General features: G+C 39.0%; 1 protein-coding gene and 1 long non-coding RNA gene across 3 annotated transcripts; both read left to right on the forward strand.

The window, feature by feature from the left end:
* Positions 1-10,022: 10,022 nt before the first annotated feature.
* On the forward strand, positions 10,023-15,380 carry LOC119025257. Of its 2 annotated transcripts, XR_005076752.1 has the most exons (6): positions 10,023-10,174; positions 10,266-10,580; positions 10,683-10,773; positions 13,693-13,759; positions 13,879-14,127; positions 14,977-15,380. XR_005076752.1 is itself a non-coding variant. In XM_037108639.1 (5 exons), exons 1-5 carry the CDS (start codon positions 10,099-10,101, stop codon positions 13,957-13,959), a joined length of 630 nt encoding a protein of 209 aa, XP_036964534.1. In that variant the 5' UTR covers positions 10,023-10,098; the 3' UTR covers positions 13,960-14,329. The 2 variants fall into 2 exon arrangements, 1 of the variants encoding a protein (XP_036964534.1); XM_037108639.1 differs by lacking the exon at positions 14,977-15,380 and having other exon boundaries at positions 13,879-14,329.
* Positions 15,381-17,081: 1,701 nt separating this feature from the next.
* Positions 17,082-20,036, forward strand: LOC119025870. The gene is made up of 4 exons (XR_005076943.1): positions 17,082-17,237; positions 17,370-17,805; positions 19,300-19,386; positions 19,527-20,036. It is a non-coding gene; the product is annotated as an uncharacterized LOC119025870 (long non-coding RNA).
* The last annotated feature ends 336 nt before the right edge of the window (positions 20,037-20,372 follow it).

The following is a 20,372-nucleotide window of genomic DNA, read 5'->3' on the forward strand; positions in this document are numbered from 1 at the left end:
CTAATTAGCTCAACATTGTGAAAGAAGGGTCTGTAAAACGGTGGCTATGTTATTTTCCCCATCACAACCTCCATGAAACGACTCCTTTCACTGTCACAATTTGAGCCATTCGGTCCACTAACATTTGAAACATTAAAAGAGCCACACATTTAATTATTTTTCTCTATTAAAGTTAGCCGGGCGATAAAAGGGAAGTTAGCTGGCTCGGTCGGTGGAAGTCTCTGGTGCACAGGCTCGATGGACGACGCAACGGGAAAGATTTGGATGATTTCATAACTGGGAAGTCGAGTCATTTTGGCCACAAAATGCCACTGAACACCTTTAAAAGGAATGAACTGGGCTCAACCAGATTTTCATGTTGTTTCTTTGATGTATAGAGAATAATTAGATAGCAGATGGAATGATGGCGGCCCTTCAAATCAGTAAGAACTGCTCACCGAGCGCATGTACAAAAATAGTTGTACGGCTTACTTCCTGGTTATGCAGTTTACAAACATAAAACCTACGTGAATGAAAAATGTGTAATAGAAAGAGTCATAATTGACCTTGTTTGCAGTTCTTGACGTCCTGTTACAGTTTTACAAATATCTCTTTTATAATGGCGGTCTATGGGGAAGATGCTTTGGGGGCTGCAGGGCAATTTTGTAGCTGCAGTGCCACCACTGGCCACCATGCCAAAATGGAATAAAGGTTGAGAGGCACCCAGTTGGGTTCCATGCCCCACTTTGTGCAGCCCTGGTGTAGATATTTTATTCAGCCAGCTACAATCTATGAGCCATTTATTCTATTCTTACAAATCACTTAGTCAAATTCATTTTCATTGTGATGAATCTTGATTAACAGGCCTATATTGTGGAATATCAAGAGATAAAGACATATCAGTCATCAGGATGTCCATTGATCACAATAACACAGATCTCATTAACCACTGATATATGGCTTGATTCTTCAAAATACTCTTTGTTAATTCATGCATACAACTACACCAAGTGCATTTATGCCTTAAACGGGCACTATGTACTTTTGGAGAAGAAACACAAACTCCATATTTTGATATTTACAGTATTAATGAGGCAGTAAAACAAACTTAGAAGCATTACTTTGAAACGAATATGAATGTGAATATAGAACTTGAAAATAGAACTGAAGCCATTCTCAGAGGCTCCACAGAACACTGTTTGAAGCTAGAAAGGTGACATGGTCCGCCACATATAGAAAACATAAATGAATCTGTCCAAAGCCTAATGCTACATCTGTGATTGGGTCTATGGGGGTGTTTGATTGAGCTCATCATGTGTAAGGTATCTCTGTGCTGACACAAAAGAAAACTCACAAAATCACAATAGTAAATTACAGCCAGGATGTAATTAGTAAATGTCCCTGACACATGACATGACTTGACACTGGCTTCTGTCAAATGTGAATACATTTGGATGGTATCAAACAGGAATACAATGTAAAAGTACAGCCTTTGTGTTTGTTCTAATCATGTGTTTTCAGCTCTAAGTGCGTCTCTCTCCAGCAGTGTCCTTCATTCGCATTTTACATCCGTAGAGGCCCTGTGAAAACAGACCTCTCCCTCCCCGTGTACTGAAATTAATGTTTCGGATTGAAGTATTTCAGGATTACAAAGCACCACTGTTGTGCATGCTCCAGCGAGGAGCAATTAAAGAGTGATTAAAAAGGACACTCTGAGACACTGAACACCGCAGCACACTGAATTCTGAATAGAAAGCAGAGGATGAATGAATTTTTTCCCACTGCAAGCTATCAATTATATATAACTTCATCCCCTCTGAGGAGATCTACCTGTTTAAATAGATGCTGTGATTATCTGACACCCCGGGGCTTTTTGTGCGAGCGTGTGTGTGTATTTGAGAGTGTGTGCGTGCATGCGTGTGTGTGTGTGCGTGTGTGTATGTGTGTGTGTGTGTGAGCATTCAGGATTTTTCATCCTACCCGCACTGATGTTGAATAACAAGCAGTGAAAAACATGCTGGATTCAGTTTAAACTCTGAAGATAGCCTCATGCACATAATTGTTCTTAGATATTTCAAGCATTTTTTTCTATTTGTTTCACTCATTAAATGGCCTTTGTTTGCCTCCGTGTTCTGCCAACATGCAGGAAGCTTTGTGAAACGAGTTTGGAGCTGCACAATCAGAACTTCAACCGTGAAACAATGCAACAATGACAAGCCTAATTTAGGCTGCTGGTGAGAAGACTAAACTGTTTCCACTTACTTTCAGGTTGAGTGTTATAACCCTGTCTGAAATAGGTTCAGGTTCCTGTTGACATTTTTAAGAAACAAAGATTTACCAAGACACAAAATATTAACACTTAAAGGGTAGTTCTACAAATATTCTTGAAAAAAAAGTTCTTAAATATCAGTCTGTTTACACATCTTTGAGAATACTTGTCCATACAGCATGTAAAAAAACTTGTATTTGCCCTTTTTATGGCCTTTTTAAAGCTTTTTTAGGACCGATGCAAAGTCCAATAAATTGCCACAAAGCGATGACAAGTTTAAAAATGAAAAAAAATAAATAAATAATAATAATAATAATTTGCATGTAGAGTTAGTGTAATGTGAGTTTTCCAGACCGCCATGGCTCTCTCCTCATCTCTGCTTCAGGCTAGTGGCTTGAGGCTACTAGCATATCACACCGGAATCAAGCCCCCAGGAAGTGAAACAGGCTATGAGGCCAATTCAGTGTAGTGGCTAAACTGTGTAAAGACAACGTCGAGTCCTAAAAAGACTTTTTTACCGCAAGATTACATTGTGAAAGAAGTGACTGTAACACTGTGGATACATTTTTGTGAGAGTCACAACCCCCATAACCATGATGGTGACATCTGACATCTTGAGCAGCCACAAGATTATGGGGTTTTTCATCCCCATTCAAGTTAGCAGCGAGCTAAACCAGGAGGAAAAAAAAGAAGATATCTCTGCTTCAAGCTGGGTTTAATAATAAAAGTCACACCTCTGCCACACATGAGCACGCATTGCACAATTACGCAGACTGCCGTGCAGCTTTTGCTGGCCAGCAGGGCCATATTTTAGCAGCTATAATACGCTATGTTCAAGGAGCTCCCTCAGCTTTAATACTCTAACGAATACATAAACAAACAACACTGTAAAAATCAAAATGCCACAATTGTGTAAACACAAGCAAAATGGCAGTCACAAATGTATCATTGTCTGAAAATGCTGTCCAGCATGATAGCAGGACCAGGCGTAACCACCTTGTTTTTCAAGGTTCAGTGCCTGTGTGCTTTGTGCTACTCGGTTAGCGGTTGAACAATAGTTTGTCGCTGCTACTGCTGCTCAATCGCTCTTCGGGCCGGTGTGCTTTGTGCTACCAAGTTAGCTAGCTGCTGAAGAGCAGGCTCAGTGGCTGTGTACGGTCAGCATTAAGCACATCGTTGTCATCGCTAACCATATCAAACTACCTCATGTCTCACTCACCACGTATGAAAATGCCTAATTATTATAAGGAGCGTTAACAACGAACATGGCTAATGTAAGATCTCCCTGGTCATTAGCTAACTCACTACTGGCTTTAGCAATACATCCATAGCATTGTGGAAGACTCCGGTCATACGCCGTGAGTGCAGAGGTCAAAGGGTAGAGTGCGCAGGTAGTCGAATGACACAATTGGTTGGACTTAGTAGAGGCCTGCAGCATCCACAGCTACTGGGTTTAGTTTCTTTTATTTTTCAGTGCATTTTAGTTTTTTAACTGCCGTCTGGACATAACAAGATTTTATAAATATATATAAAAAATATAAAAAATAATATAAAATAATGTATTATATTATTATATTATGTTATGTAATAATATATTATAAAATAATAATAAAAAAAAACCATGCCTCAGAATAAGCGACCAACCTTAGTTTGTATATGCTGCAGTGATGTTGATGATTTTTTTAAGCTGTCCCTTGTGAGTCTGACAATGTTTTTCATTTTTCATTCCAACATTGTCATACAATATCCACTGTAGGGGTACTGTGTATGGGTTCGTTCAGATACTCACAGCACACGGTTAATGTAAGGGATAGACTGTCATCATGGTTGAAAACGTCTAAAGTGCCTGACAAACTGTGGTTTTGGTTAGCATGTTCCTGAAACTATGATCTAATCAAAAACCTAACCACATTCGTGACTCATCATACAAACCAGAGAATGTCATCCTCAGGTGTGAAAATGCTGGTGATGAACGTGTCTATCGAAAGGTTTTTGTCAGAGGAAATAAGCACTATAGAAACATATTTTCTGTAAGACTGGGTTGTAAAAATAGTACCACAGTGGGCTTTTTCATATAAATGCTAATTTAAATCAACTGAAATAAAATATTAATTGAAATCAAAAGTAGATTTGCCATCTCTCAGCCCCCTGAAACCTCAGTTTAATGCACTTTATTCGTATTTGTTTCCACCTCCGACAAGAGAAATCAGCAAAAAAAAAGGCAGACTGTATTTAAAAGCAGCCTGAGTGATATGTTATGCAAGAGCTGATAGACGGCACATCCTGTCATCGTCCGTTTTTGCCACCTGTCTAGCTGCCTTCCTATTTTCTTTCCTGTAAGCACACCCACAAACACATACAGCAATGTGTGAAATATTTAACACTGACTCCAAAAAGGACATTTACAGCACATTTGCTTTCACCACGTTCTGCAAGCAACTGGGAGAAGATGAATACTTAATCAGACAAACTGTTTAATCTCTCCTCTTGCTGCCACGTCCAACAAACAATACCCGTTCCCTCTTCAAGCCGTCGGTGTAAAAACTGTTCTCTGCTACCACTGATTTAAATTCATGCACTGTGCATGCACATGCGAGCGGATCATACAGTATTCAGCGCGGAGAACAGAGGTATTAGCTTGTCTGATGTCTCTCTGTGTTCTGCCAGGAGCTTTCCAAGAGGCATCTCAAATATTCACAAACATCCATCAATGCCTGAAAGGGTCAGAGACTAGCCACGGTCACACAGAATCACACTCACACACACCCACACACACGTGCACTTGCGGGCATTAAAACACACACACGCGCAGAATGCACATTCAATTAGATTCTTTTCTGCTCCTGGAGTTTTCTTTAATCACTTTTTTTCGACCATCTCTTTCTCTGAGGCAGGAGTGTGTGTGCGTGTGTGTGTTTCTGAATGTGTGTGTGTGTGTGTGTGTGTGTGTGTGCATCCAGGGGGCTCTGACTGTCCTCAGAAAGACATGTTTACTTGATGTGCATGTGACAACATATAGTTATACAGTGCATGCATCTGATAGTGTGTGGTTAAGACTTGAGGGTTGAGGCTTCCTGTAGTAGATGAATTTACGTGTGCGAGGGCCCTGCAGGAGCTGAGAATACAATCGTGCTTAAGGTCTCCTGTTTCACTCTAATGCTCATAATATTGCTCTGCCCTCATAATTTCTCAGTTGCAATCATGGAAGAGAAGGAAGGAAGATGCATTCAAAACAGCTAATCAGCGCTAATCAGGGTTGTGTTAAGACAAGCGGTTTGGAGAGGATTTTCTTAATGAAAACAAACGAGATGATGCTGAGGGGATTCACATGCTGTTGGTGGAAAGCAAGGCTCTCTTGCTTGTTAGCCCGGCCTCCTCTCACTCAGTCTCCGGTGAATATGGCCAGGGGCGCCTGCTGCTGCTATTTCTGAAGAACTCATTCATTAACCTGGCATCTGGACAAAGGAAAGCCGTCAGTGTGCACGCGCACACACACACACACACGTGCACATACACACGTTTGCATAAACTAACTTGCCACAAACTAACACACTCAACAAGGCATACAGAGGTAGGAGTGGGAATGAGCAGACAAATGTAAGTATTGTATCAGCTGTATAGCATTGGATGTCACTTCAAACAACTACACACACACACGCAGAAATATGATACACACATTCTAAAGGCATCAAAGGAACTGAAACACGTTGCTGTTTCCCTGGCAGTCGCAGCCTTCTGCAGACCTTTTGTCAACCTGTACCCTATGACACTGAGGAAGCTTGTGTAGCAACACCTTGTAATACATTCTGGGATCTACAGTGTAATTTCAATGTATGAATCAAGTACCAAAAAATGCTTCGAGGGTCTTAAAGGTCCTTACACTGGCAGTGTTTGCTCCTGGATGCCCCTGTGGTAGATAAAACATGATGGATTGCCCTCTATTGTGAAGTACGCGCTCTTCACTTTAAATATATCCCAACCCCCCCACCCCAAAAGAATACATGTGATGTGAAGAAGAAATCAATTATACTCTGTATAAGAATTTTTTGTAAATATTGGTGACCTACGGGATCCAGTACCGGAAAACATAATCATGATATAATTCACAGTTACTATGGGTTACCAAGATGAAGGGAGCTTCGGGACAATCTCTCAGAGTTGGAGGAGTTATTGAAGAGCAGAGGAACGTGCTTAAAGGGTAACTCTGCCAATTTCACATGGTAAAGTGTCTTTTCAGGATGGGGAGTGCTACAGCACTTGTGGAAAAAAAAAGTAGGATAAACTCTTTTGTGACTCCAGAGGAAGCTGTGTGTAGACTGATAAATTGCCCTCAGTGACGTCACTCAGTGGCTAAGTTGCATTTTGGGTAATGTAGGTACTAGATTTAAAAGGGAAATAATTTAGTGTCGTGCATCTAATGCATTAAAAGTCCATTGTGAAGGATTTAGTACAACAAATGAAAACTACACATTGAAATATGAATAACAATAAATTGCGGGATGTATTATTAAGCGATAGAAGCTCGTACCGGCTGGCAGCAGGGCTCAGGCTTTGTGGAATCACACAGAGAAGACTAAAGCTCCATTAATTGACTTTATTGCCTTCTTGACAGAACTCTATGCTTCTTTAGCAATGCAAATGTCATTACGCCTCCAGCTGCCAAAATGCAATCACACACATGCCCTCCCACACGCACACCCACACACAGGTACACGCTGCTGCTGCTGCTGGAGGAGAAGACAAGGAGAAGGGGGATTACAGCAGCCCCTGCTGGTGCACAGCTCAATTAAAGCACTTCCTGAACATTCCCTGCTTTAAAACCTTCCCAGCCTCTACTCTTTATCCACCTCCACCACTGCTCCCCTCTCCCCATACATCATCAACTCTGCTTTGAAAAAGCCTGGGAATCACACAGCCTGCCTTCTTTTTGTATGCTATATATAGCACTTCCTGACAGAGCATAATGACAGACTCTATGATTGCCAATCAAAATGACCATCTGAATAAAGGGCCAAAGAGCAGAGCGATGTGTTTGTGAGGTGATTTTCGACCTTTGAAGTGAGGCTTAGGTCATGTGCCGCCTCTCTGAGAATGGGTTTCCTGTTCTTTCTTTTTTTTTTTTTTTTTTTCCACATTTGAGTCTGGCCCCTCATCGTGTGTGTGGGCAGCATTAAAGGAAATGAGAGTCAACTTACATAGTGTCTGAGCCTTTGTATGTGTGTGTGGGTGGTGGATATATACATGGACATGGTGATGATTTTATGTCAGCTGTAACCTACATACGTTCTCACTCGCTAAATAGACGAGTACGAGTGGGATCCACGTGTTATTTTGAGTTAATTAATATGAATTCTTTAACCTCTGGGCCGGAGTTTTCTCTCGGTTGCCTTCGCGCTGAAGTGGAGCAGAGAGAACCTGCAAGGCCTCGTGTCCCCTTGCAAGGCTGCACAGCAGACGAGCCTGCGAGGACTGAAATGAACGACACTCAGATTATGCTGATGATGATTTCCTCCTTTATCTTCGGGCCATCTGCCTTAGCCACTTTGGTGCTAGTTTCAGCACCTGGTGCGTCAACACAGTTACAATTTTGTCCCCCCTCATAGTGTAGATAATGACACTTGATTGTGTCATCGTTAAGAATAGCCAATTAATAAGACCAAGGAGGTGTCAGTTATTAAAAAGATATACACAGATGTCAAGTCTATTATTTTGTATATTCTTCTTAAACGTACTACAAGGAAGTTTTAACTCGCTGTGAAACATTCAGTTTTAAGGTAATTAAATGTGTAAGAATCATCAAGAGAATGTAAAGAAATGCAGTTTTTACATTATGGTGTCATGTATTGTGTTGCAGATATATCTACAGAAGTTAGCATGCTAATCACCTAGCCCCGGCCTGTGCAAGTCCAAAGCTCCTGTGCTATCGGCATACAACAACACACTTCTGTTGCTCCGAGTTCCCAGATTGAACCACTAGATGCACAGCTAACGAAGCTAATTAGCTAACAGCAGCTACAGTTAGCAGCAGTAGGTGGTAACTCTGAGGATATGCTGCAACCTATTTGTTTTGAGTGTGACTACAACAGCTGGCCAGTTCTCACATATTGCACCTGTATGACCTACATAAGCAAACAAGACCATCAGAAAGAAGATTACTCTAAAGTTCTCTTAGTTATTTGTAATGCTTGTCATGAGGTTGGATTCTGACTTGTCTAGGTTGGATAAGTCATAAAATGAAAACTGTAAGAGAGTTATCATGACCAAGTGCTGAGGATTAATTAAATATCAAGGCCTCAGAAAAGACGCAGCTCTGCAATCTGGTGGTAGGTCAGCAAAGCATAGTTTCCTTTGTCATCTGTTATCCAAGGGGCTAAAAGTTTCTTGCAGCGGCTTTAAACTCCAAGAAGTTTCAAAAGTCAAAATACATTCTGCTAAAAGGAAATGAAACTAAGAAGTGATGACACAGTACGTGAGTACAAACTTAGAAAAGGTGTTGCTACATGCAATTTACCTATGTGAAAGGGTAAAATGAGATATAGATATGATCAAATAACACAAACTAAACACAGGCATTTGCTTGAAAATCTCAGGTTGCACTGCTGCACTTTTATCCAATGCTTAATTCACAGTGAAGTAGCTACAGACACTTGCACTGCAGTGTTTTGTTTTGTTTTTTATCGTGTAGAAATGAAACTATTACAAAGAGATATCTGACCTTCCCCACAACCATATCAATGCTTCATAGGCCACTTCCTACAACAGACCCGTGTGCCTCTGGAGTTCAGGGGAACACTTCCAAGTCTTGAACCCAGAACTGAAAAAAAAAAAAAAAAAAAAAAAAAAAATGGGACCAATTTTGAAAAATGGAATTGCAGTTTAAAATTATTAATTTGAATTATGTTGGCACACAAAGTTGACACAATAAGAGTATAACATGAGACAGTTATGATTTCTTTATAAATTATGATTTATCTACCACAGGAGCAGCCACCACGTATTGTAGATTCCCACCGAGAGAGAGAGAGAGAGAGAGAGAGAGAGAGAGAGAGAGAGAGAGAGAGAGAGAGAGAGAGAGAGAGAAGCCATTTTGAAAATGAAAAATAGATTTCATTCTGTGATAGTGTTAAGATGTCTTGTGATCAAAAGTCGGATTAGTTGACTGTTCTCAGGAAATGTAGTTGTAATTCAGATGGAAACCATCTCACAAACCTTGAATCATACTGCTACTCAGGGCACATGTGTTACTAATAGCATTAATGATGGCTCAGTCCGAGTGAGTCAGGACAGTGTGAGAGTGGGTCAGCATAAAAATGCAAACAGAAAGTGACAGATCATAAATTGCATAGTTTGCACCTGTTATTTTCAGTGCCCTGATGAAATGTTCCCAGTAAAAAAAAGGTTGTTTGATGCTTAAAGTTTGTGGCTTTTAGCACACAGCTCATCGTGCAGTGAAATCTCACAGTTCTGTGAATCCAGGTGTGAGGTGTATGTGAGGAAGGTGTGATGAGCACTATGTGGAACTGTTTTTATTGCAGCTGAACATGAAACGTTCAGGTGCATTTGTTATATTTCAGTTTCCTCCATGACTGAGTAAATGTAAACAGTTTAGTTTATTTCCAAGAAAGATCAAGTTTGCATTTTGAGCTCTCAGCACTCTCAGTAGTTGATTTGAACAACTGTCTCTCATGTGTCTTATGTAACTTTGTTCCATGGAAGGTGTAATGCATCGGTGAAAGCGCATCTCTGTTCTGAGCAGTCAAACAGCAACTAACCACTTCCTCTGCTCAGCGCCTCCTCCTCCAATACATTTAAAGCTGAGGTTGAAGTTCCAGTCTGACATTCTCTGTCTGATGGTCAACATGATAAACCTGAACCAAGCAGCTCTGCCCGCCATTCAGCTAGTGTTTATGTATCAAGCCTTTGCAGGTACAGTGCAGACCTGTGTTTGTCTTGTGTGCTTTTTTCTGTATTTAATTTGATTTGATAATGATTGATTGATTGTTTCCTTCCCTGTTAGGTCATTGTCTCGTGCACCACTGGGATATTCTGGTGTCCAGAGGAGAATCTGTCACACTGACTTGCAACACATCCGAGGAAAAGATCACACAAGTCCACTGGACCAACGACAGATTTAGTTTTATTCATTCAATTCAACTTAATAAGACTTTTTCGAATCTAACCTCTCACAGACTGACAATAGACGGAAACTTATCTTTAAATCTGAATGTTTTTAATGCTACACATGAAGACTCAGGACTCTATACATGTACAGTAAGTGGTGGTCGTGGCACATGGACAATGGAGTGGAATATGACAGTGTCTGGTAAGCAAGGTAAGCAGAGCTCAGACAGGACTAATCATCTCTTCAGACTTTTAATATTTCAAAGCTCATACTTCATGCTACTTAAATTCATTCACACCTGATTTGCTGCAGGAGACAGTTCATCATGGGCTCATCTATACATACTCACATATGTGATTGGACTTCTTCTCTGTGTCGTCCCTACAGCTGTCTGTCTCTGCAGGTTAGTAATACCGTAACACCTTTTAGGTAGTGACATTGTTGTATCAATTGAAAATAACATTTAGAGAATTGAACAGCAAGATATTTTCAGAAAGACGTCCATAAAACTCCGCATAGCCGACAGATCTGTCAGCTTGAACAGTTGTCCGGGACTGTTTGTCAGCCATCTTTTCTCCCTCTTCTCTTCAGCTCTCTTATAGCCGTATTAAAAACACAACAAGCAAAAAGAATATCTGCTGTGGAATATGTTAACTGTTCCCCCAAAGTAATGTTCATTTATCTGCATTCTGTTATACAGAAATCTTAAAATGTATAATTTGCGTGACTCAGTTGTTTTGCTCTTTTTTGCAGCAGCACAAAAATTAGTGCAACCACAGATTTTTTTTTTACCAGCCTTGAAATGTCCTTTTGCAAGTATTTTTGTGCACAGAGTGAAGTCAGGAGGAAATGCACAAAGGGAAGTGTTCATAAATGAGGTCAGGGCAATGGCCACTGTTTGGACCACACACTGAGCTTATTTCCTTATTAGTTTTCTAGGTATTTGGGAAACCTGGGAGAAGTTTATGTCCTACTGTTAAAAACTTACACTTAATGGTTATTTTACATGGCAATTTAAGCTCAAGAATATACTTAAATCATATTACTTTTTGACCCACAAACTACAACACAGGCAACATAGTAAATGCTTTAACTCATCAAATATTATTCAAACTTGTTGGTACAGGGTACAGCAACAAAACATTGGGAAAGCTGTGGAACGCAAAAAAAAAATGCACATGATTTCCTTCCGTATGCATTTAAGTTTTACGCCACAATTTGAACATAAAATATTGGTATGATAAAATAGTAGAAAAGAAAAGAAAAAGTATATGATATCACTGTAGTGTAGCTACAGTACGCACAGAAAATGTTTGAATGTTTGGATATAAATTAAAAGTCATGCAAACAGAATTACTATAAAAAACTGAATATAAATGCAATAGGTTTAACTTAAGTGTGCAAATATCTAAGAATTTCATTATTATTTCTCATATTATTTTAAAAAAGATAAAATTATCACCAGAATATGAAGAAACAATAGTCGATGTATTCTACTGGATAGATATCTAATGAAGCTAGCATGCTAACCAGCTTGCCCTAGCCATATCAGAGACCATATGCTAGTGGTGTAAAAGATCCGATCCCTCAGTTTGGACTGCTTGATGCACAGCTGCCTGAGTTAACTAGCTAATGGTCGCTACACTTGGTAGCTGTTAATAGTCATACTGGTGATGTGCTGCCTGCTATTTGTTTTGAGCACTGACAGTAGGCCAATTCTTACATGTTGCACCTTTAAAGTTTGCCTGCAGCTAAGCTTCCATGGTTCTGATAAAAAAAAACCCCACACATTTTAACATACTGTCTGACACATTACAGTCAAGTAACACATTACTTTAAAGGGTCAGTCATCAAATCATGAATCAACAAGAACGCTGAGTCATCTAATGCTCATTCATAAAGGCAGTTTAAGTTCACCTTAAAGGATACCTATTATGCTTGTGGTTTAGCAGTGGGGCTTAATCAATTCTTACGTACCAAACTAGCTGCTAAGCATTAATTATGCAAACGTGTGACATGATGACACAATATGATGGACTTTGGGCGTTTTGACTTTCAAAATCTATTACATGTACAAGAAAATATATAACACACTGAGGGGGGTATAAATGAAAAAATCATAATAGAATCAGAATCAGAGTACTTTATTGATCACTCCGGGGGAGATAGTTTTTCTTATAGAATGAATAGGTTAGGAATAGATTCGGTGTAGATCTGAGGAAAAGACTTATAGTCATAATTTAGCATCACAAAATGTTAGTAAATGCAACCCCATAACTTAAAAAGTGCAGTCACTGCACGTGACAGTACTTCTGTGGATAATTGTGTTGTACAAATACACATTGAGCAGAATGGTTTGGTTAATTTGCATTGCAGTCGGTTTTGTGCACAGTTCTATATCGGAGTATGATGCACAGTTACACCTGCAACAGTAGCCTGATTGTGTGTTGTACAGTCCAATAATTTCAAACTGTATTGTTGCATAATTTTATAAGTTCTGTTGCCTGAGACACTTTAATTTCTTTCAAGGCTTCTACGTGCAATTTTACTTGTGACAGGAAAACAGCCCTCTCCTCTCAGCGAACCTCTGCAAACACAACAGAAGGCAAAACAAAGCACTAAACACAAAAATCTACCACAGGATTATGAATATTTACACTTTACTTGCAATGAAGTGCTTCAATATTGTGGTATTGGTACTTGTGGTTAAACATGCTGTACCTGAAGGCACGTTTAAATGGTAATGAAACCGTCTCAGTTTAATAGACAAACATGACCGTCTGCAAGACTTGCTTACTCTTTGTAATTATTATTTTTAGTAGAGTTGTGTAGTCTGTTGTCCTAAAACCCAGAAATTGTTTACCATTTTTGCAGTATTCTCATCTCAAAGTCACTGGGTGTTTGGTGTTCACCTGTGAAATGTATCTTTCTGAAGAAAACATGTAAGTAACATAAACTTGTTTGTGCCACGGAGCCCCTGGACAAAAAAAAAAAAAAGTCCTTTAGGGTTCTCCTTACACCACTCTATGTCTGATCTGGGTTAGATAAGTCATAAAATTGAAACCTCTTCATGGCAGAGTGCTACGGACAGACTGAGAAGTCTCACAGGCTCTTTTTGTTTCACCATTACCATCATTTGTCCACAGAATACAGAATGAAGAAAAAATGCAAGTTCCTTGTCCAAGCTTAAATTAAAGGATCGGAGTACTCCTCAGATAACTATTGATACAGTGCATCTTTTACAGCTTACTGGGTTCATTCTCTGTGCGATATGTCATCTCTCTCACTATGAATCACCTGAGGCACAGCGTTTTCTCTGCAGGAAACTCAGGACACGAAACCAGAGCAGCTCAGTCCAGGACCAGACTGAACTTGAGTCAGCAGAAGAGGTCAGCGGAAGTTGGTTTTCTTTGACACTCACACTCGTAATTTTTTTTTCTTTCTCAGAGAAATGGTTGAACATTGTTTTCACTTCCTGCTTCTACACTTTGCACTCTCTCGACCACAGGTTGGCCTAGACAGAAGGACACATAACGAGCACAGGAGTCAGTACATCGAGAGGCTCAACTCCGTCTACGGTGAAATCTGAGTTGACACGCTTTACAAATGACAGTCAAACAAGACACATGGGCCGAGTATACAAGAGAAAGATGACATTTGACAGGACTTACATTTTTCATTTTGGAGCCAGGCGCTTCGAGGAGGACAACTGGGTCACTGACGTCTTCGTTTGTCTAAAAGAAATGCATTAAAAGAGGTGCTTTCACTTTAAAGGGTTTTGTATTAGCTTATCTTTTCTATTTATGATACTTGTGTATTTAACATGTTCTTGTCTATGTATGGGTTTCATTGTAAATATGCTGTGTTGATTGTTACCTGTTGTGCACTATGAGCAAGTTTCATACAGTGTTTTTTTAGGTGACAATAAAGGAAGCTCAGCTCAACAGGCTTCAACTAGTTCTCTGTGAGGGAATGACATGCTGTCTTTTTTTTGGATGAATTACATTTTAGAGATTAAAGTCAAATGGACTTTTATTTCAAATTAATCCAGTGGAGGAGGAACGTGAGCGTTTGCTACTCTGCTGTTGCCTCAGTTATGTTCTAATGCTGCCACAAAAACCAGCGTGAAATGAGATGGTTAGAAATTATCCACAGTGAAGTGTCACTGCAGTGACAGTGAATGTAAATATAAGGTTACCGATTTGGTTCTTGTAATAGTGTCAGAATATTTAAAATCAGAGGCTGGTAACTCCACAAACTTTACACATTAAAGTGTAGTGTTCACATGTGTTGGCGAGTACTGCTGTATATATGAAAATAGTAGTAGGAGGACTTTTGTGGCTCCGTACGTGATGGAAGCTGAACAACAACTAAAGCCACTTCCTTTCTGCAGCGCCTCAACCACAGACATGTTCAAGACCTGATGGTAAATTTCCAGTCTGAGTGTCTCTGTCTGATGGTCACCATGTTCAGCCTGAACCGAGCAGCTCTGCTACGACTGTTAGTTATTTTCCAAGTCTGTGGAGATCTGTGTTTGTCTTGTGTGCTTTTTTCTGTGTTTAAATATATTTAATATTGATTGATTGATTGTTTCCTTCCCTTTCAGGTCATTGTTTCGTTGATCACTGGGATATTCTGGTGTTCAGGGGAGAATCTGTCACGCTAACTTGCAACACATCCCAGGAAAAGATCACACAAGTCCACTGGACCAACGACAGATTTAGTTTTATTCATTCAGTTCTACTTAATAAGACTTTTTTGAATCCACATCTTATTTTATGCAGGTGTCAGTTCACCGTGGGAGTTCTGTACATACTCAGACATGTGATTGGACTTCTTCTCTTTGTCATCGCTCTGGAACACTTAACATCTTGACTTCCTCCTCCCTTCACCACTTATCGTCATTGCGAAACTGTCATGTGAACTGGCTGTATTTTTAAACATTTCTACATTTACTAAACATATTTCACACTATTTATTTATCTGATATTAAACTGTAATATTGTTAATCCTCTGTCCAGTAACAGTTTACATCACAACATGGGAGCTTTACATGATGTCAGTTAATGCAGCACAGATATTTTTTTACAGCAGATATTTTGATTGATTAATGATGGCTTCACTTCATTAAGTGTCCCAGTAAGACATGTCAGAGAGTGAACATAAAAAACACCAGTGCCAGCACTGTAAATGGCTCACCTAAATGGAATAATAGTTATCATAACTGTTATTATTTCCACCTGTGCTTCCTGCTTTAAAGTTAAAATGTCTGCTGTAAGAAGTGTCTGCTGCTGCCATCATGACAACAAAACAGAATATTTTCATTTTCAAATCTTCTTATTTTCATGATTTTTGTTCATGACAACAATCTTTTATTATTGTAATGAAATGTCTTAACAGCAGACGTGTCTCATTAAATACATGTTTCCATTTCAAGATGATAAACTGGTGTGTGTTAATGATAATCTACATGTTGTTAAATGAGGAAAAGATCCAGTCAGTGTCTTCACATCAACGAGCTGCAGGTAGTGTTAAACAAATGGGGGACATTGTATTTAAACTGTGTAGAACTTGATGTAATTATCTAACTTATAAATATATTTAAGTGCAGCCACATGAATCTGCACTCAAACAGGCTGCATCCCTGACTGTGACAGGCAGAGGGCGACAAACTCTGAGAGAGAGGAGATGAGACAGAGATGAGAGAGGAGCAGAAAGAGGAGTGACAGGATGACGATGAGTGTTTGTTCCAGTAAAGTAACCTTCTCAGCAGAATAACACCTTCTTACTTTTTTGCCTATTTCTTGTTGTCATGTAAATGCACCTGTATTATTTTATACAATATTATTTATTTGAGAACCCCCACCCAACACCCTCTTTAGCACTGATGGCAAGTGACTGAGGAAATTTTCTCCAGTACTGTACGTAAAGGTACCCGTACTTTACTTCACTATATCCATCAAATGCCGCTTTATACTTCTGCTCTACAACAGTTTAGAGAGAAATACAGAAAAACTATACTTTTCAGTCCACTGTACTCATTTGACAGGTTTAGTTCTTTCACATTTCAGATCTAGATAAATATAAAATGCAGTGTAATGTTCCGTTTTGCTTGTGCCTCCTTAGAAATAGAGTGGTGTCTATATATAGAGTACAATTTACAGATTACAGTCAAATGGACAATGGCAACTCCACCAACTTTCACATTAAATATAACATTCTTCTTCCTTTTCAAAAACTGCGGCCTAAATTACCCACAATGCAAATCAGCCACTAAGTGACATCACTGAAGGCAGTTTGTCAGATGCAGTTTCCCCTTGAAGGCTTCATACTTCTCTTTTCACATATGCAGCAGTTCTCCTCAAGACCTCTTAACAACCTTTAATGGTAAATTGGTCAAATTACCCTTTAATTCACTGAGCAATAAGACCTTCTCATTATGTCTCAGGTACTCAAAATGCTCTTAATGCACAGAGAGCAGTACTGTCACAAAAGTGTCTTCAGCATTACAGAGAAGTGTTTTTTTCTGCACTTGAACAAATCTAAACATTTAGTTAGTAATTAAGATATATTTTAGTTTTTTTTTAAAAGAAGAACAAAGTCTGAATTCTTAAGATTCTAATTTGAATGAGGTTACTGTCTACTGGACTCAAAGGTATTTGGTGTTCTATCACATGTGGAAAACAGACGGTTTGAGCAGCTGAACAACAACTAAAGCCACCTCCTTCATTTAACACCTCAACCACAGACACATTTAAGACCTGATGGTAAATTTCCAGTCTGAGTGTCTCTGTCTGATGGTCACCATGTTCAGCCTGAACCGAGCAGCTCTGCTTCAACTATTAGTTATGTGCCAAGTCTTTGCAGGTACAGTGGAGATCTGTGTTTGTAGTGTGTGCTTTTTTCTGTTCTTGATCATATTTAATATTGATTGATTCTCTCTTTGATATTATAATATATCTTTAATATTGATTGATTGATTGTTTCCTTCCCTGTTAGGTCATCGTCTCGTGCACCACTGGGATATTCTGGTGTCCAGAGGAGAATCTGTCACACTGACTTGCAACACATCCGAGGAAAAGATCACACAAGTCCACTGGACCAACGACAGATTTAGTTTTATTCATTCAATTCAACTTAATAAGACTGTTTCGAATCTAACCTCTCACAGACTGACAATAGACGGAAACTTATCTTTAAAGCTGAATGTTTTTAATGCTCAACATGAAGATGCAGGACTCTATACATGTACAGTAGTAACTGGTGACCGTGGCACATGGACAACAGAGTGGAATATGACAGTGTCTGAGGCACCTGAAGGTAAGCACAGGACTAATGACACAGGAGTCAGTTCATCGTGGGATTTTCTATATTTACTCATATATGTGATTGGACTTCTTCTCTGTGTCATCGCTACAGCTGTCTGCCTCTGCAGGTGAGTTTTTATTTAAATCTGTGTGTGATGATTATAGCCTGTTGTTACACACTTAACATCTTGACTTCCTCCTCCCTTCTCCACTTGTCGTCATCGTGTAATTAATATGTGAACCGGCTGCATTTTTAAACATTTCTACATTTACTAAACACACCACTTAATATTGTCAATCCTCTTTCCAGTAACAGTTTTCATTACAATAAGGGAGCTTCACATGATGTCAGTTAATGCAGCACAGATGTTTTTTTTACAGAAGATATTTTGATTTGTCAAAGCAGGAAAACAAAGATGTAAATAACATTAATGATGGCTTCACTTAATTTAGTGTCCCAGTAAGACATGTCAGAGAGTGAACATCAACAACACCAGTGGCGGTGCTGTAAATGGCTCACCTAAATGGAACGCAGTTATCAGAAATGTTATTTATTCCACCTGTGCTTCCTGCTTTGATGATTCAAAATGTCTGCTGTAAAAAGTGTCTGCTGCTGCCATCATGATAAAAAACAGAATGTTTTTATTTTCAAATCATCCTATTTTCATTACTTTTGTCATGACAGCAATCTTTTCTTACTGTAGTGAATAACAAAATGACACATTTTTTTTATTTTTTGGCTATTTTCTGTTGTCATGTAGCTGCACCAGTAGTACCTGTATTATTTCATTCTCTTTTTTAATTTGAGAACCCCCACCCAACACCCTCTTAAGCACAGATGGCAAGTAACAGAGTTCATTTACTCCATTACTGTACCTAAGTATAGGTATCTGTACTTGACTACAGTATTTCCATCAAATGTCACTTTATACTTCTGCTCTACAACATTTTAGTGATAAATATAGAAACATTGTAATTTTTTATTCCACTGCACTCATTTGACAGCTTTAGTTCTTTCACATTTCAGATCTAAAAATATAAAATGCAGTGTAATGTTCCTTTTGCTTGTGGCTCCTTAGAAACAGAGCAGTGTCTATCGTCCAATATCATGAAAACAGATTCCTGTGTCAGAGTTGAGTTTTTTCTTTCCAACCACAGTAAACATCTCATGAGCCACTCAGATTTTTTTTTTGCCAAACCTGATAGTTCAAACTTCTGATTTGTAAGGATTTTCTGCTATTTCATGTCTTATGTGAAACAAGTTTGTCACTATGTGTTGAAAAGTGGTGGGGGCATAAGACACAATTATAACAATTTTGTGGTCTTCAGCTTTTGTGATAAAAGATAATGTATGAGGGGACTGGATGAGGTCAGAGTACGTAACTACAGCAGGAAAAAAGTTCATTATGGCGCATCAAATTTATTTCATGTCATATGTTAGTGAATATTTTTGGGAAAAAAAAACTTTTCCTGAAGCACATTTTAATCTCATTATGTCTTTAAAATGTGGATAAGTTCGGTCATTTCAAGAAATGGTGCAGACATCTTCCAAGTATCCCCAACAGTCAGAAACAAATTACAAGTCCAGTGGATTTTCATTATTTACGATTTTATATCTGCAGAAAACTCCAGACGGGGACATCAACCAGGACTCAGTGAGCAGCAGGACTCTGAGTCGTGTCCAGTTTCTTGTCCAGTTGGGAGGAAAGGTGACAAGAGCTTCAAGTCATTGCTCAAACTATTATGTTCTTATGTCTCACAAAGCATTTTGTTAGCAGTCTCTCTCATTTTCTTCTCTTCCATTTTTATTTGTTAGTTAAGGGTTATTTCTCATTCCCTCTCCCCACAGGCGTCTCCTCCTCAGTACCAGAGCTGTGTAGTGTACAGGATGAATCACCAGCAGAGGGAGACAAGAGGCTCAGTTCAGTGTTTGGTCTGACAAGAATGACATTCAGGTTAAAGTTGAATAAGAAACAAAAGAGATGTTAGACAGGACACATGATATATGATGATGTAAATAATATGGATCCAGCCTGGAGAATGACGGCCTTGTTAAAACTGAAAGTGGAGAAACAGCAGTCAGTTTTTTGCATCATTAATCTGGAACAAACTCCTTGAAAATGTGATTTAAATCAGGACTCAAGACATTTCTGTTTGCAGCAACCTTTTATTACATTAAAGTTTGGATCATTTAATCTGATTTCACACAGCTGCACTATAATATTTGGTTTCAGTTTTTATTCTTTCTATTTTAGCTCATCTTTCTATTGATGACACTTGTGTATTAAATATGTTCTTACCTATGTATGGCTTTCATTGTTAATATGCTGTGTTGATTGTGTTACCACCTGTTGTGCACTATGAGCAAGTTTCATAAAGTGTTTGTTGAAATGACAATAAAGGAAGCTCAACTCAACAGAATTCAATTAGTTCTCTGTGAAGGAATGACATGACGTCTTTTTTCAAGTGAGATAGAATCATTTTACAGATTAAAGTCAAATGAACGATTGGCAACTCCACTAACGTACACATTAAATGTAACATTCTTCTTCATTTTCAAAAACTGCTGCCTACATTACCCATCAATACAAATACAATCTGGACTCACAGGTCACTTACGTTCTATCACATGTGGAAAATCAGACGGTTTGAGCAGCTGAGCAACAACTAAAGCCACTTCCTTTCTGCAGCGCCT

Source organism: Acanthopagrus latus, chromosome 9 (genome assembly GCF_904848185.1).
Source record: "Acanthopagrus latus isolate v.2019 chromosome 9, fAcaLat1.1, whole genome shotgun sequence".
Taxonomy (NCBI): domain Eukaryota; kingdom Metazoa; phylum Chordata; class Actinopteri; order Spariformes; family Sparidae; genus Acanthopagrus; species Acanthopagrus latus.

Excerpts from the sequence above, each read along its gene's own strand:
- LOC119025257 (XM_037108639.1), top strand. The coding sequence starts at position 10,099 with ATGGTCAACATGATAAACCTGAACCAAGCAGCTCTGCCCGCCATTCAG. Across the intron at positions 10,175-10,265 it reads TATGTATCAAGCCTTTGCAG|GTCATTGTCTCGTGCACCAC; the intron begins GTACAGTGCAGA and ends CTTCCCTGTTAG. Across the intron at positions 10,774-13,692 it reads ACAGCTGTCTGTCTCTGCAG|GAAACTCAGGACACGAAACC; the intron begins GTTAGTAATACC and ends TTTTCTCTGCAG.